This window comes from Parasteatoda tepidariorum, chromosome 8 (genome assembly GCF_043381705.1).
Source record: "Parasteatoda tepidariorum isolate YZ-2023 chromosome 8, CAS_Ptep_4.0, whole genome shotgun sequence".
Taxonomy (NCBI): domain Eukaryota; kingdom Metazoa; phylum Arthropoda; class Arachnida; order Araneae; family Theridiidae; genus Parasteatoda; species Parasteatoda tepidariorum.
Window position 1 is genome coordinate 8,510,120 of NC_092211.1, and position 16,551 is coordinate 8,526,670.

A 16,551-nucleotide genomic window follows, 5' to 3' on the forward strand; every position below is an offset into this window, starting at 1 on the left:
AGGGATTCAAACTTATGAATTTTATAATGAGAGGAAGTTGAACAAAAATAATGGTAATAAATAAGGTCAAAAGTTACGTAGATTAGAGATCAAAAGTTGATATTCATTTGGGTAAAAAAAAAAAAAAAATTGAACTTATAATTACTGAGATCCAGAAAAGCAAAGGAGGGATTAAAATAATCAATAACTCTTCAGTGAGACAGAAATGCATCTGCCTTTTAACCTCATCCCGGCTTTACACATACATCTACATTTTTACTCCAAATAGGGGCATAGGGCTTCTATCATAGCTTTCCATCTCATTCAACTTGTGGCCAGATATTTCGCCTTTTTACATGTCTTTCCTATTGTTTTCAATTCGATTACACTCATCCTGCACCAAGTAATTTTTGGTCTTCCTCTTTTTCTATTGCCCTGAGGGTTCCAATAAAAAAAAATTTTTCCTTTAAATTTTTCAGGTTCACGTAGAGCATGACAAATCCATTTCCATTTATGATTTTTAATTTCCAGATCAGTTTCTATTTTGCTTTTCTAATGCATTACAAATTTTAAAGAACCACTTAATACTCAAGATTCTTCTTAAACAGTTGTTAACAAATACTTGAAGTTTTTTCATGTTATTTTTATTGCAGTACCATATAGGACATATTTAACATTGGTATTAAAAATTCTAATTTCTGTTGAATATGTTATTTTTATTTTTGTTTTTTCAGAATTAATTGAGAAATCGCGTAACTGAATCTTGGCTTTAGATGATTTTGATGTTTCTTTTGCTCCCATTTATCTCAATAATGATTGATTAGAATTTGAATTCCTTTTTCTTTTCTTTTTTTTTACTTTTTCACTTAAATATTTCATTTGTGACCCTAATGCTTACAGGTTTTTAACCTAATTTTTAGGTTCAGGTGGCAAAATGGTGATTTTTTAGTTTGGGCGATCATTTAATAATATACTGGGCATTGCACTTACATCCATGCACTTTAGAATCAACAAAGAATCAGAACAACAAACAATACTTTTAATAACAAATTAGCACATCAGAAATAATTTAAATCCTTCTGAATTCATATTCTTTATCATATCTATATGAATACCTATGCTACAATTGAAATACCTTTACAATTTAATAATGAATATTAATAATAACCCATTACAAAGCATTTTTATGTGGTCACAAAGATTATTTAGATTTTCAAATTAATAAATCCAGTAAAGGAATTTTTTATTTTTTGAAAGCTTCCCTAATGAACAGTGTATATTGTTTATAAAAGGCTTTTAAAGGTTTGGACAAGCTGTACTTAGTAGAGGATAAGTCTAGAAAATATAAACTTAATTGCATTATCATGGAGAAAATAACATTTTTAGAATTCAATGCCGCATTTGACAATCATAATTTAGAGTAAACTATTTCAATTTGTCATCAATAATGTTGGGTATCTATTATTTTATTTATTCTTATTAAGTATAAATATATTAACAATAAAAAGTATGTTTCATATTCGGACTTTAGTGCAAAATAGTGAATGACAATTACTAATAAGGAACACATAACAAGAAACAATATATTATTCACTATGTACAGAAATTTAGAAAGGAGTTCCCAATTTATTATTATTTTTTTTTTTTTTGACAGTGAAACCCCAAATGATCCAGCTTTTTTTGGTGGAACCCCAAGACTTAATGAATAAATTTCATCAGCAATTGTGAATAGATTAATTTATGAAAGACTATTAATTATTTTAAAAATATGTAATGATCTAAATTTTTTTAATTATTTTGAAAATATTTAGTGAATGAGTGAAGAAAGAAATTTTTTTCATTATATCGTTTCATCAATATAAGTCTTAAAATTAGTTTTTATGTCAAATAGTTGAATTCACAGGTCTGTAGCAAAATCTAGTAGAGTTCTTAATTTGATTTTGATGCATGCATAAACTGAAAATGAATGAGTTAAAATATGGTTTACATTAACATAAAAACGAAAAAGGAAGAAAATAAATGTTATGAGTGGTTATCAGAGAAACATACCTCTTCTTTGTTGAATGTGGATATTTTTATTCAATTTGAAATACTAATGAAATTTTTACTAAATGGAACTTAACACTAAACATACCAACACTTAATATATACCTATTTCTACCATAGCCGGTCAAATGACCGGACTTTATGTTTCTTGATTGAATGTATGAAACATGGATGTTAGGAAGGAAATAAACTTAAAAAAAATTATAATTAAACAAATTTGTATACTGCAAATTTTTATGTCTTACAAACACAAAGAATAGGAATTTTTAATTCATCGATTAAAGCATTTTTTACATATGCAGGGTGTTTCCATTATACATTTTTAGCAAACATATTTCTTCCAATTATTATTATTTTTATAATTCTTATTATTATAAGAATATATAAGAACTAGGAGACTTCGCCCCCTGCTCACTGGCGCTCGCCAACCTCCGGAACTGCTTTCGCAGTTCATTTCGGATTGCTTCGCAATCCTATGCTCGCTCATTGGATACGTTCTTAACGTCTAGCTTTTGTATACTTTTTTGAACACTGAAGTTCCGAAAACTTTTCACTGTAGAAAATTCTAAACCTGTACATTTCAATATTAATTTGAAATTGAAAACAGTTCGCATATTTTTCTTAATCACACTATTCTAAATTTCAGTTGTTGAGAAAAGTAACTGTTATAAGTTTTGTTTTAAAGTCTTTCCCACCAGAGGGCTAAAACCATGTGTTGTAAAACAATATGAAATAGTACTGAACGCCGGATGTAAAGCATCGGCTTCGATGAAGATAATTTTGTGAGAATGCTTTTGATATTTCGGTGAGAATTCACCCGATTAGACAGATGATACTCACTACGTGCTCTTGCGCGCCGAAGCCTATCAATTAAAACGTATTAGCGTTTTATATAACATGGATTATCCATATGATGCTCACTGCGTGTTCTTGCGCGCCGAATCCAATCAATTAAAAATTAAAACTGTTGCCAGCGCGAGAAAAGAAATATCATCGGTTTTATTGATACATATGTACGTATTAGCGTTTTATATAATGTAGATTATAATTATTCTTATAATTAATATTATTTCTTCTAAGAACTTCTGCTCTCTTGATTGTTTCGACATTTTTTGGGGTAAAAACCAACAGTTAATTAGAAATGAAGTAAAGCTATCAAAATAAACTATAAGCTACTTACCAAAATATTTATTTTTTGTCACATTTGATTACACAAAAATGCCAATCTAAAATGCTAGGTACTTTCTTGAAATTTGAATTCACAGTTATTCTGATTCAACTCACTACGCAACAGTCTATACAGAAATGTGCAACTCATTGAATGCAATACGTTGAACATGCATGACATAAGTCATTTCTGGTCCGATAACCTCATAAAGAAATAAGTTGTTCTCCGGGTCAAATAACCAGTTGTGGTAGAAATAGGTATCATCAAGTATTATTCGAAACAGACAAAATACGAAAAAAAATAGAATATTAACTGTACCTAACTGTTAGAGAAAGTCAAATGTGCAAAAACGATAGGATGATAAGCACATATTTTCGATGCAAAAGTTCTTAAATGGTCATTTGACCGGTTATAGTATGTTTAGTGTTAATGGAACTTTATTCGTTTTAATACTGATGGAAAAAAATTCCTGATAACAAAAATAAATATTTTTGCACAATCTAACATACATAAAAATTGATGAATACAGACCTGCCAGCATTTTTAATGAAACCTTGGTCTGCTAGAATCATGTTACAGATTTCGCAGGTGAAGCATTCTGGGTGCCAACTGTTATTCATAGCTTTGATTACTCTTCCAAACACAAACTGTTTACATTTTCCGCAACAAGGTGCAAATAAAACATGAAAATCATGCTTGCAATATTTTCTTCCTTCAAACTGAAAGCATAACAGATTTCATTAATGAACAGTTACGTGATGAATATTTCGTGAATAACAGAAAGGACAATATTTTGTGTTTTGAATAATATCTTATTTAGAAATTCTTTTAATACATGTTGGTTAGATATAATCTATTAATGAAAAAATATTTAACAATTAAGAAGCATAATGTTAGTAGAAACTGTATATGGCACTGCATTTAATCCCGGCTACTTATATACATATAAATATTTTTCTACAGTGTTCGTCCTAAAAATAGAAGGGCGATCTATCCTGCCTGCCCTTTCATTTTATAAATGCGCCTTCCTTGTTGCCCATTTTGTAAAAATAAGCTGCTATGCCTTAAAAAACTGCCTTTTCATTTTATTTTTTCAGGATAAGGTTGTTCTTTTAACCGTCTGTTTTAATGAAAAGTCCATTTCTAATTTATTTAGTGACTGATAATTATTTAACTTTAATTTTCAACTTTATTCCTTAATTTTAGTAAGATTTTTTTTTATTATGTTGTCAAGCTAAATTGTTAAAATTTGCATGATATTCAGCCTCAAAGATATTCATGTCTTTTACTTGGGGGGTACATTGAGTTTTTTTAGTGATTATAAATTTTACCATTTCTTTTTTTTAAATAAATACCTTTTATTTAAAAACGAACCTTTAAATGTTTATTTTCCCATAATTTTCAGTTTAAAATATAAAAAAAAGTTTACAAGTTGTTTATCATTTAATTCTTTTTTCTTAAACCTACTATTTTTACAAAGAAAATTTTATAACAGAGATTGTCTTTTAGCTTGTCTTTAATTATTTTTCAAAAGTTTACAATTTTTCTGTTATTTTGATACTGAGAGAGAATTGCTTTGCGAAATATACATATAAAATAACATAAGAGAGAAATTTAAATATTGAGTATCAAATTTAATTATTACATAACAATACATGTTTTGATAAATTTTAACGGTGGTGAATGCCCTTTCAAATTTCCTTTCTCTGAGAGGAAGCACCCTTAACATGTTGATTCCTAGGGAGAACTCTGATATATATGAATGAACAATTGTTCCTGTAAATTATATAAAGGAAAACTATATTTTTAAACATGATGAAAGCGAAAACTTATGCACAAATCATAATGCAACAATATTGCTAAACAATATTAGAGTTATGCAACCTTACAAAAGAAAAAGAGATATCTAATTTGTTTTCCAAGCCAAACATATAAAAATTTTACTTTATTATTTTGATACAACCGAGCAAAAGAAGAAAAATTAATATGAGGTCTTTTTGTTTATTATTTTATTTATAACACTACTAATGATATTCATTAAAATTTTTATTGTTTTCCCCATAGATACTAAAAAAAGTTGGAAAACCCTTATACAGTTGTACGTGCTGGTTTTGTGTATACCTCATAATATGATGTTTAAATTAATACACCAAATACTTTATTACAAAAATTAAGATATTATTTTATCATAATAAATGCTATGTTCATTAAAATTTAAAAATACTAAGTAAATATAAAATGACAGCAGTTTGTGTTTTTAAAATATACTGCTGTTAGAGTTTATGAGTCTTTTAATAGGCAATACAGTTAACCTTTTTTTTTAATTTAGTTATTGCACTGCAATTGGAATACTACAATTGAAGATTTAAATCCATCAAGACAAATTTCTACAGTCTGCCAATAAGTATCTTTTGTACAAAATACAGTGACAAATTACAAAATGTTTTTTTAAATCTTTATAATTTTTAGCATCTTGAGTTATTGCACTGCCATAACAATGTTACAATTAAATATTTAAGCACATCAGATTAAATTTCTACAGGTCTGATAATAAGTAGCCATCTTTTGTGCAAAATACATTACATACTTTCCATAATCAAACATTTTAATAAAAATTGCTAAAACAAGCATTTCAAAATAATTATTTTCACGGAAAGTCAATTACCTCATAGAAAGTACCTTCTGGGAAAGGTCTGAAACACTGACAGCATCTGCAAAAACAATTTTTTCATAACAATTTGTGTGAATAGAATAAAAATGACAATTAAAAACAAAAAACGCACTCACACAAAACATTGTTGATGCCACACTTCCCCATTAGAGTTGACTATTTTTTCATGAGGTTCAAAGCCTTCTCCACATTTACAACAAAACATGGCACCCAAAGACATATTCCTATCAATTAAAAGATACAGAATTAAAATAAATATGTTTTTCAAAAAACAAGCAGTTTTAAAAAAATAAGATTTCTAATGAAATAATTATTAGGTAAAATAAAAACATGACTCAAAAAGGGAAAACTGAAAAGAAAAAAGATTGTGTTATAGATATAATTCCGACAGTTTAATCCTTAATTATACATACTAATAAAACTGAGACTTGTATTTGTGTACAAACACTGGAGAAAAAAGGTCTAGAAAGTAAGTTATAACAATTATTTTCAAACACCCAATGTGATAATTAATAACAATAAAAAATAATATTTTGTTAAAAAATTAAATAAAAAAGATTATTAAAAAATTTAATAAAAAAAACTTTTTCTTCAAAAAAAATTTATATAAAAAAAAAAAATTATACAGTTGTTATGTTATGTTAGATACAGTTTAATCTCTAATTACAGATACTAACAAAACTGAGACATGTATCTGTGTACAGACACTGACAAAAAAGGTCTATAAAGTAAGTTATAATTATTTTCACACATCCAAAGTGATAATTAATAATAATAAAAAATAATAATATTTTGTTAAAAAAATTTAAAAAACGAGAGAAAACATGATGTTATCAATATAATTCCCACAGTTTAATCTCTAATTATAGATTCTAACAAAACTGAGACATGTATTTGTGCAGAAACACTGGGAAAAAAAAGGTCTAGTTAACAATTATTTTCACACACTAAAATTTATAATTAATAACCATAAAAATAATATTTTGTTTTAAAAAAAAACAGCTGGAGGAAAATGTTTAAATTGTATATAAAACATGAAATGTTTTTAAAGTAAAAGTTAGAAAAATTAAAGAATGACATTTTAAAAATATTTGAATAAATGATGCATTTNCTGACAAAAAAGGTCTATAAAGTAAGTTATAATTATTTTCACACATCCAAAGTGATAATTAATAACAATAAAAAATAATAATATTTTGTTAAAAAAATTTAAAAAACGAGAGAAAATATGATGTTATCAATATAATTCCCACAGTTTAATCTCTAATTATAGATTCCAACAAAACTGAGACATGTATTTGTGCAGAAACACTGAAAAAAAAAGGTCTAGTTAACAATTATTTTCACACACTAAAATTTATAATTAATAACAATAAAAATAATATTTTGTTTAAAAAAAAAACAGCTGGAGGAAAATGTTTAAATTGTATATAAAACATGAAATGTTTTAAAAGTAAAAGTTAGAAAAATTAAAGAATGACATTTTAAAAATATTTGAATAAATGATGCATTTTCTCAAGGAAAAACTTTTATCAATAAAATTCAGATCCTATTAATAAAATACTCTGTATTTAAAAAGGAAAGGGAAAAAATAAACTTTAAGAAACGTTACATAAAATATGTGTATTTAAGCTTAAAAAGAGAATCTAACTTTAAATGTATTAAAATTAATATAGAAACACAAGACAAGTTAAAATCTATGTATTGTATATGAACAACAAATCAAAAGATAAAAACAAATAAACAAAAACTAATTTATGCTTCATAATTTTTTTTCTCACAAAAATCTTTACAATGACACAAAAATTAAAAACAAAACAAAAAAATCATAAGTTATAAAGTTTTTACATAATATGAGTAAAGCTTATTATAAACATTAAATACAAAGAAGAAAATACTTAAATAATGATAAAAATCAAATACATAACATAAGGCAAACATTAATTACAATTTCAAGAAAAACAGCATTTTCTAACTAATTTGAATTGAATTTTCTAACTAATTTGAATTCACTTTGGAATTTTGTGACCAAAATAATCAGATAACAAATATTATTTACAATATAAGTATCACAACTTTTTATAAATGTTTTTCGAATCGAAATGTAAACTTAATATTTATAAAAACAGCATTGAAAATAATAATTAAAATCAACTTTACATTCCCGAGGTTGAACTCGGAGCACCGAGCTCCGCATAGTCAGGATCCACATCGGAGTTTTCGTGTTCTTTTTCATGAGCCGCACTCAATTTTCGTCTTTGGTATAAAGGACTAGCATCTAATGGTTTCAATTGTAAAGCTTTATTACTACCTAACATAGCGGAATGATAAAAATTAAATTTACCAAAAATTTCCGCAAATGTTTTGTCAACGTCAGGTCGAATCTAATTTATCCCGTGTCCTCGTTTTCCCTAAATGTTTACACTTTCAATCACGCTTGCGTAATCTTTAAACGATTACGATTTTTAAGATGATTATTTTTCCTCGCTCCTTATCTACAATTTCATTTTCTTTCTTCTTTTTTTTAATTTTAAATTGTCGTAAGAAAAAGAGAAGTAAGCTATAATTAGAGGTGAAAGAAAATAAGTTAAGTTGACAGGCACCAGATGGCGATGATGGACCTTACAGACATAATGTATTATTAAGAAATCAATGTGGCAATTATAAGTCATTTCATTAGATCCTTCTATTTCTTTATTATCATATAAAAATCAATTAAAAATAAGAAAAAAAAAGTGTGTGGGTTTCTGTGCTCCATATTTGAAAATAATTACAAAATAAAGGAGATAAAATGGAAGGTTGTTTGACCTGTTTATAAATCAATTCACCGTACTTAAATGTATTTTTTTTTTAAACATAATTTGACTATTTTAGATTACTCTATTACTCTGTCTTCGTATTTTCTCTTCGAATCATCACTCAACAATCAAATCAAATGTCTTCTTTTAAAGATAAATCATTCTAAACAGTGTCGTGCAAAGAAAGAAGGGGCGAAAGAGGTTATCAACCACTCAAACATCTAGTTGATGTACCATCCAATCGAAAAAAAATAAGGATACTTTCACTTTAAACTCATAATTTTTTAAATGAAACCAAATTTTTAAGAAGTATTATTTTGTTAAAAAAAAAAACAACACTTTATGAAGAATTAAAGATGAATAATCTTGGATGTGATAAATGCAAAAAAAAAATAAAAAATATGAAGTTATCATTACAACATAAATATTCTTAAGATTTAAAAAAAAAAAAAAATTTTTGAAAATAATTTTAGAAAATCTTACACTTATAAAAAAATTTAAATAGATTTCCTCTTATAAGAATCAGGCTTTTCTTTCCAGGGGCTTTAAATTAAAATTTCCGGTGTTTCAAAATACTAACTTCGAATAGTATTTTAACAGTTAGCCTAAACGCCTCTGCACGTCACTGATTCTAAGATAAATTACAATCTATGTATTGCTTACGATGTGAACTTTAATAATTTTTTTAATTTTAAAAAGGGAAGGACTGTTAAAGATAGGACGGCAAATTTTAAACTCATTATAAAAGTGGAAAAAATAAGCTAAATAACTATTTAGCTCGTTTCTTTTTTATATAATTATTAAAAAGGGCCCACATCGTTAATTGTAATATAATTTCATTCTCAAAGTAAAATCATCAGAAGTTTGGAACATTACCTCACAAATCCACTTTATTTTAAACAAGGTTTACCGAGCCGCGATGGCTCAGGGCAGTGTTTCCCAAACTTATGACTTTGGTGTACCCTTTCTAAATTTTTCGAAACGCTGTGTACCAAAAATAAAAAAATTAATGTAATTTTTTTTAAATTTTTCTTTTTTGGTACAAAGTTTTGTTAATAGGTTTACATGCATCAGTGAGAAGAATGATTTTGTGTTTGCTGTAACAGTTAACTCCGCAAAAAATAGCCAACAGAAAAATACATAATCGTAAATTATCATGGCTAGCTTTGTTTTTAAATAATATTTTTTGAAATTTTCGTTTGTTGCAAGATATTACGCATAAGAACGAGTATCCCCGCTAAACTGCTCCCATACCCCTGGGGGTACGCGTACCACTTTGGGAAACACTGGCTCAGGCGATAGAGCTTTCGCTTTCCAATGAGGCGAACCGGGTTCGAATCACAATCGATACGACTTCCGCATCCGGCTTGCACCGACCACAGTGCTAAAGTGAAATATCCTCAGTGGTAGGCGGCGGATCATGAGTTAAGAGTCAGGCTAACCGTGGGAGGTTCTCGTGGTCGTCCTCTCCATGTAACGCAAATACGGGTTAACTACATCAAAAAGTCCACCGTGAAGGCAAAATTTCTCCCAATACTTGATCCAGGAGTTCCCTTGTCTTCTGGATTGTGTTCAAAATTACAAGGCTGCGGAGTTGAACAATAGTAGTCGTAAACCCATAAAATTGGGTCGGCTGTTCAACGACGGTTATAAAAAAAAAGGTTCACCGATTTCAAATTTACTTAGTAAAAGTTTTAAGAATCATTGCTTCTGAGATTTTTTAAAAATTCAAGGAGTCTAGAGCTAAACAATATTTTTGTTTCATTCTTACATTAAAGCTACATAAAACACCTTGACATTTCAATATCAATAAATTAATATTCATATGCCACCAATATATATTCAATAAAAAAAAATAAACAAAAAAAATTAAAATGCTGAAAACAACTATTGCAGTTTACAATTGTTATACTTCAAAAATCAAGATCAAAACTCCTAAAGCGTTTAAAAACTGATTTTTAATTGTTTACTATCTTAAAGGAACCACGAGCGTTTTCAAACTTACACATTTTAAAATAAAACATTATTTCAATAAATCGGGAAGAAAAATTATCCTACCTCGTTTTCACGGACTAAAAAATTATTGCGATAAAACTCTCTATTTAATATATCATTATTATTGGACATCAAACGCTGTTAACTCTTTGAGTTTAAACGAAAATAACTGAAATAAGGTACAAATCAAAATTTAAGAAAAATAAAAAACATATATCCTCAGTCCAAATAACATATATCCAAACAAAAAACATATACCAACATAACCAACATACCAACATAAACATATATCCAAATAAAAAACATATGTCCATAAAGGTTAATATTTTAAATTATTAATGCAACTAACTAAGTAAACATGAGTTCTTTTTCAAAAAAAATTAATACGAAAAAATTATTGTAAGTGTCACGGCAAATAATTGCAGTCTTCAATGGATGAAGAAAAAAAATAACACCAACGAAAGTTTGCAACTTTCATAATTAACCAAAATAAATATAAAGTAATCTTAATTCATTCAATTTTGCCAACACTTTCCAAAAGTTTAAAATTTGTTTTAATTGTATACATGTGGTCAAAAAGATTTGTAATTTGGAGCCGTTTAAAAAGTACGTACACAAAAATGGAGAAATTTTAACCCCTTCCCCCCCTTCGTACATAAGGTCTTATCCCCCCCCCTTAGAGTACGTACATTTTATTAGTCCACCTCTCTTTTTCATAAAAATTAAAATAATTGAAAAAGTCAATTTTAAATTTGGTGTATGCTTATAATGTACGTACTTTGTATAATACCTCCCCCCTCCCCATCGTACAAAACCGTACAAAATAGCAAATCCCCTCCCCCGCCTTCGGGATGTACGTACTTTTTGAACGGCCCCTTTAACCATTAAATCGTATTATTTACAAAATTATAAAGATTTAAAAAAATGAAAAATATGTTGTTTAAACACGTGAATTTATAAAATAAATGTAAAATAATATGAATTAAAAATCGTGACTTAAAAATTGAATTTATTCATTATCGACTTAAGTAGGTGTATCGGGATCAATCATCGAAAGCTAGTAATATATTGTTCATACTCCACAAAGAAATTCATATTTTTTGGCTGCATAAATGTGCTTAGAGCTTTTGGGAGTTGGCAAATCTATTATTTACCTACTCAGTTTTGTTATTTTATTTATTTTTTTTTAGCTCGCATTGTTTCTAATTTTAAACTCTCGCTTTTGGAAGGAAGCGAAAATATTAAGATAGCTTTAAAGAAACAAAATATTTTACTGCTATAGTTATTTTGAACTTATGCTCAGATTGAAAGTTAGAAAATCTTTTTTTTTTTTCTGGCCATAAATAAATTTTGCAAAACATTTACTTAAAAGATAATTTTAAAATATTGACTTAGATTTTTATCAATGTATTTTATAACGATTTATTTACTTATTGATTTATTTCTTTTTCTAAGAATATTTGATTTGGGGATCTCTGCACACCACTGGGATTGACAACACTGATTTCAATGAAATTTGGTCTGAAAATAAATTTATAATAATATCAATAAAATAAAGATTTAACAAATATGATGTCTTGTCGTACGTAACAACTATCAATGTTTTAGCTAAAGCCCTGGATACGTAGGTAGGCAAGGTAATCAAGGGCTTTAGTTTTAACAATAATTGTGTCAATATCCTCTGTAGCATGAATCACGGCGTGACCTTTTGCTTCTAAATGCTTCCCAATCATGCGCAAATTTAGTAGAAAATCGTATTTGGCAACTAAAGAAAAAAGTCCGACTTGAATATCTTAAAAATTTAAAAAATTTCTACCAATTTTTGTTGTTTTTTAAAAGAAAGCTCAAAATGATTAAGGGTTTTTCATATGTTTGATTTTGTACTATTAAACAAGATTTATTAAAAACAGGCAACGGCAATGTTAGGGATCACCCCCATAAAAGCATATACAGTCAATTCGCTATAACTCGAAGTACGATAACTCGAATATTACTATAACTCGATTTTTTTATGAGGACCTGACCCGTTTATTTTCAATTTCATGTTAATTATTCTCGATTACTCGAATTTTACTCCCTTTAACTCGATTTTTTTTTATCTTTTAAAGCAAGAAAAAAAAATTACGAGCTGATATCTTGCCCCTTCCTTTGCAACACACACACACACAATGTCATTCGCACTCTTCATGGAGAAGCTAAAGCTGCCCCTCTTGAAGTATGTGAATAGTGGTTAAATTAAACGTTACCAAATTTACTTCAAGGATACAGTTAAAATGATGTCTGCTCAGGGGTTAAAATGAGCAAGGGACGTTTGACTGTCCTAGTTGGAGGAAATGCGTCTGGGACAGAGAAATTGCCCTTACTTGTTATCGGAAAATACCGAAATCACCTATGTTTCAAGAATGTAAAAACGTATCCCTTGGATTACATGTCTAACAAAAAGTTTTGGATGAAATCAGTATTATTTGAAGACTATGTAAGAAAATTGGATAGGAAATTCTTCGCTAAAAAAAGAAAAGTGATACTCTTTATGGATAAATGTACAGCGCATAGTGATCTACCTAATTTGAAAGCAGTAAACTTGCAGTTTCTCCTGCCAAACACAACAGCAAAGTTGCAGCCGATGGACCAGGGTATCATAAAGTGCGTCAAACAGTCTTATCGTAAATGGCTTGTCAGAAAAATGATCTTAAATATTGTAAGCAATTAGAAAGTTTGTAATTAATAAGCATTAATTTATTTATTATTAAGCATTTAGCATATTTTGAAAGTCCAAAACCGAAACTAACGGTAAGTCGAACTTCCGATATGTCGAAGTTTTTCGTCAGCCCTATCAGATTCGAGTTATCGAGAATTCACTGTATATCCTTCAGCCAGTTTTTTATCTCCTTTAAATCACATTTTGGTGCATGAATGTTCATTGTAAGCAGGGTTGGCAGGTTTTTGACATGTGACAGTTTTTGACGGTTTAAACAGTCACGTCAAAAACCTCATAGTCAAAAATGTCAAAAACCTATATTCATATGTAAAATTTAATTAATACATAAAATTTATATATTTTTTTATAAAGGATAGTGTTTCTAAATATGTTCTAGAAAAAATAAATTTAAAATTTTGAAGAAACACTTATATTTTGAATAGTAACCAAAATCTTGTACTTTTGAAAACTCACATCTTTTGTAATATTATGTATTCATTTTCATGTGTTATTGAAAATCTGCAGTGATATTATTAAGAAATTTATTTATAACCAAATTTAGTGTATAGTATAGATTATACTAAAAATTAGACATTTTTAAAGATAAACATTAGCAGTTTTGTACATTAGACATCTTTTAAAGAAAAATCTTTTTAATATTCTTTTAAATCTTCTTAATAATCTTTTTAACATAAGACAATACAAATTTAAGTGCTTTCTGTTAAATACACAGAGTAGTTAGTGTCGATTTACAGTATATTCAGCCTATTCATTTACTATGCTGAAAATTTAGTTTATCCAAATACTTGTGAATTTCATTTTGCTGAATACTATATAGTTTTGTTGAATATCTAAATATTCAGCTGTTGAATAATTACTTCTTGCTTTCAAGATATGCATTATTTGTATTCTTAATACAAGTGGAGAAAAAAAAATTAAGAGATAAAAATTGTTTTAAAATGATAAGTGTAATAATTATAAATAAATATAATAAACAATATGAATTATATTTATCATTATTCACAAATATAACTACTTTTAAATTCAAATTAACATACTGGATAATAAAGATATTCGGTATAACATTAAAAAAAAATTTTTATACACTTGTATCAAGTTTGTATTTATACAACATAACTTGTAAGTTCCTTATAAATATTAGTTATATGTTCCTTATATGTCAAAAATGCATAGTAATAAACTTTTAATTTTCTTAAGTATCAAAAAAAAAAAATTTTTTTTTTTCAAAATATAAATATTTAAAAAAATTTTGTGCAAAATTTTTCTGCACATGCATTTGAATATAAATTTCTGAGATTTTAAATCTGTTATTTTACCTTAATTTTAATTAAAAAATATTTTAAAACCTGCTGATTACCTATAGTGTAATTAAATTTCAATATAATGCATGGCAACTGTTGGTAGTTTTGAAGTTTATATATTTCCTTGGCAAATTTAAGTTTTTGACGGTTTAAACCAGTATTATACCCTTGTCATGTCAAAAACCACTTTTTGACGTCAAAAACCCAACCCTGATTGTAAGGTATTATCATTTGCTATTAAATTTTTTCTCATGATACAAAATAATACTTTCCCTTATCATTTTTAGCTTTCTTTTAACTAGTACAAAAACTACTTAGAAAATTGATCGAAACTTTTAAAATTCTTAGGATATTAAAATCGGACTTTTTTTTTTATTAGTTGCCAAATACGATTCATTACAAAATCATGTAAAAACGACTATAAAAGAGCTACTTTAAATACTTATATATTGAACAGTTTCAAATTAATTTTTTTTAAATTTTAAAGCAAAATATTTTTAATTAATTTTAAAATGCTCTGAAAATTTTGCTTAATTTTATTGAATATTCTTAAAGTTATAGCAAAAAAAAAAGTAATATAAAAATTAGTTTACACGTAAATATCCACATTTTCATAAATATTTAAGATAGGATTACGAAATTTTGCGCAATCATTGCATATAATAACCTAAATAACTGTCGTAAGTTACAAATCTAATTGCTACAATTTTTGGCATAGGGTAAACATTATTTTCCGTTTGTAATTTATTGTCGGTTCCTCAAACCTTTAAACATTCTTGATATGCATGAGAAACAGCATGATCTAAACACGTCTGAAGTTAAAGGATGATTCTTTTAGTATTTCTTGAGAAAGATGAAAAAATGTATTAGTACCGAAGTGTTACCATTTTTTGTCCATCCCCTGTAGGTACTATATCATTAAAAATTCTTTCCGTGATGATTTCTTACTTTTTGTTAATAACTGAGTTTCTGAATCAAATAGAGACAGAAGAATGGTAGATATTTCATAGTTGAAGTTTTCTTCTTGTTTTTGCGCATCATCAAGGGTAACATTCAAACATTCAGTCAACGCAGCTTAAAGGAATACCATTGGCGGCTCCAGCCAACTCTATTCATTTAAGCAGGTCATTCGATTAAAAGGGGAGTGCTTTATTCAATCGTAAATTATACATTTTTGAGAAATTTCACTTTTTAATGGTATTTAATGCATAGTGTAGTTTTTTGATTAAATAAATTCTACTTTAAGATCAATTAACAATTTTAATTAAAACTGTCTGTATCAGCATCATAAAATATGAATGTTATTTCAAGTTCATTGGAGTAAGCAATGATTATTCTTCTTAAGAGAACACCGATGTGTTAGGTTTTTGAAACCTTTTTTTTTTTTCTATCAAAACTAATAGCGCACTAGGAGGGGACTGCAAGTCTTGACCACAAAACAAATCATCCTGTACCTTTTTTACATTTTGAATGAGGTGTGAGTGAAGTAAATCAAAGAAGGGTAAAACCTCTTTCATTTACTTCAGTGCATAACTGCCAGCAAGGTTAGATTTATTCTTACACTATACCGCTAATACCTAATGTAGAGCAACAGATGGACAGGAAGTCCCTATTAAAAACCACCATTGGCCCGATATCTCAGATAAAAATATGTATTCTTATATTTTTAACTGAGAAATGGAAATTCCATTCTAACTGAGGAAACATCTCTTAAAAATAATTTTTTTTTAATTCTTCTTTTCAGTACCTCTTCTTTATGCAATAAGACAAGAAACAAGTCTGTGGTCCGTTTAAACGAGGAAATTTAACATTAGTTTATGATATAATGATTTGGTTCCGTTAAATTTTATTCGTATAAGAGGGTTAATCGATTA

At 27.5% G+C, this 16,551-nt stretch overlaps 1 protein-coding gene across 2 annotated transcripts in view; it reads right to left on the bottom strand.

Moving 5' to 3' along the window:
* LOC107439697 (LIM zinc finger domain containing stck) overlaps positions 1–16,551 on the bottom strand; it is a 43,082-nt gene that overhangs the window by 19,617 nt on the left and 6,914 nt on the right. The window contains exons 1-4 of one of the 2 annotated variants that reach the window (XM_043054160.2): positions 8,025–8,354; positions 5,981–6,088; positions 5,859–5,904; positions 3,725–3,912 (exon numbers count right to left, since the gene is read on the bottom strand). In XM_043054160.2, the coding sequence (XP_042910094.1) occupies positions 3,725–3,912; positions 5,859–5,904; positions 5,981–6,088; positions 8,025–8,182 (500 nt within the window). In that variant the 5' untranslated portion in view covers positions 8,183–8,354. Of the gene's footprint in view, positions 1–3,724; positions 3,913–5,858; positions 5,905–5,980; positions 6,089–8,024; positions 8,355–16,551 lie in introns of those variants that run through there. The other variant, XM_043054162.2, reaches the window with a different exon arrangement.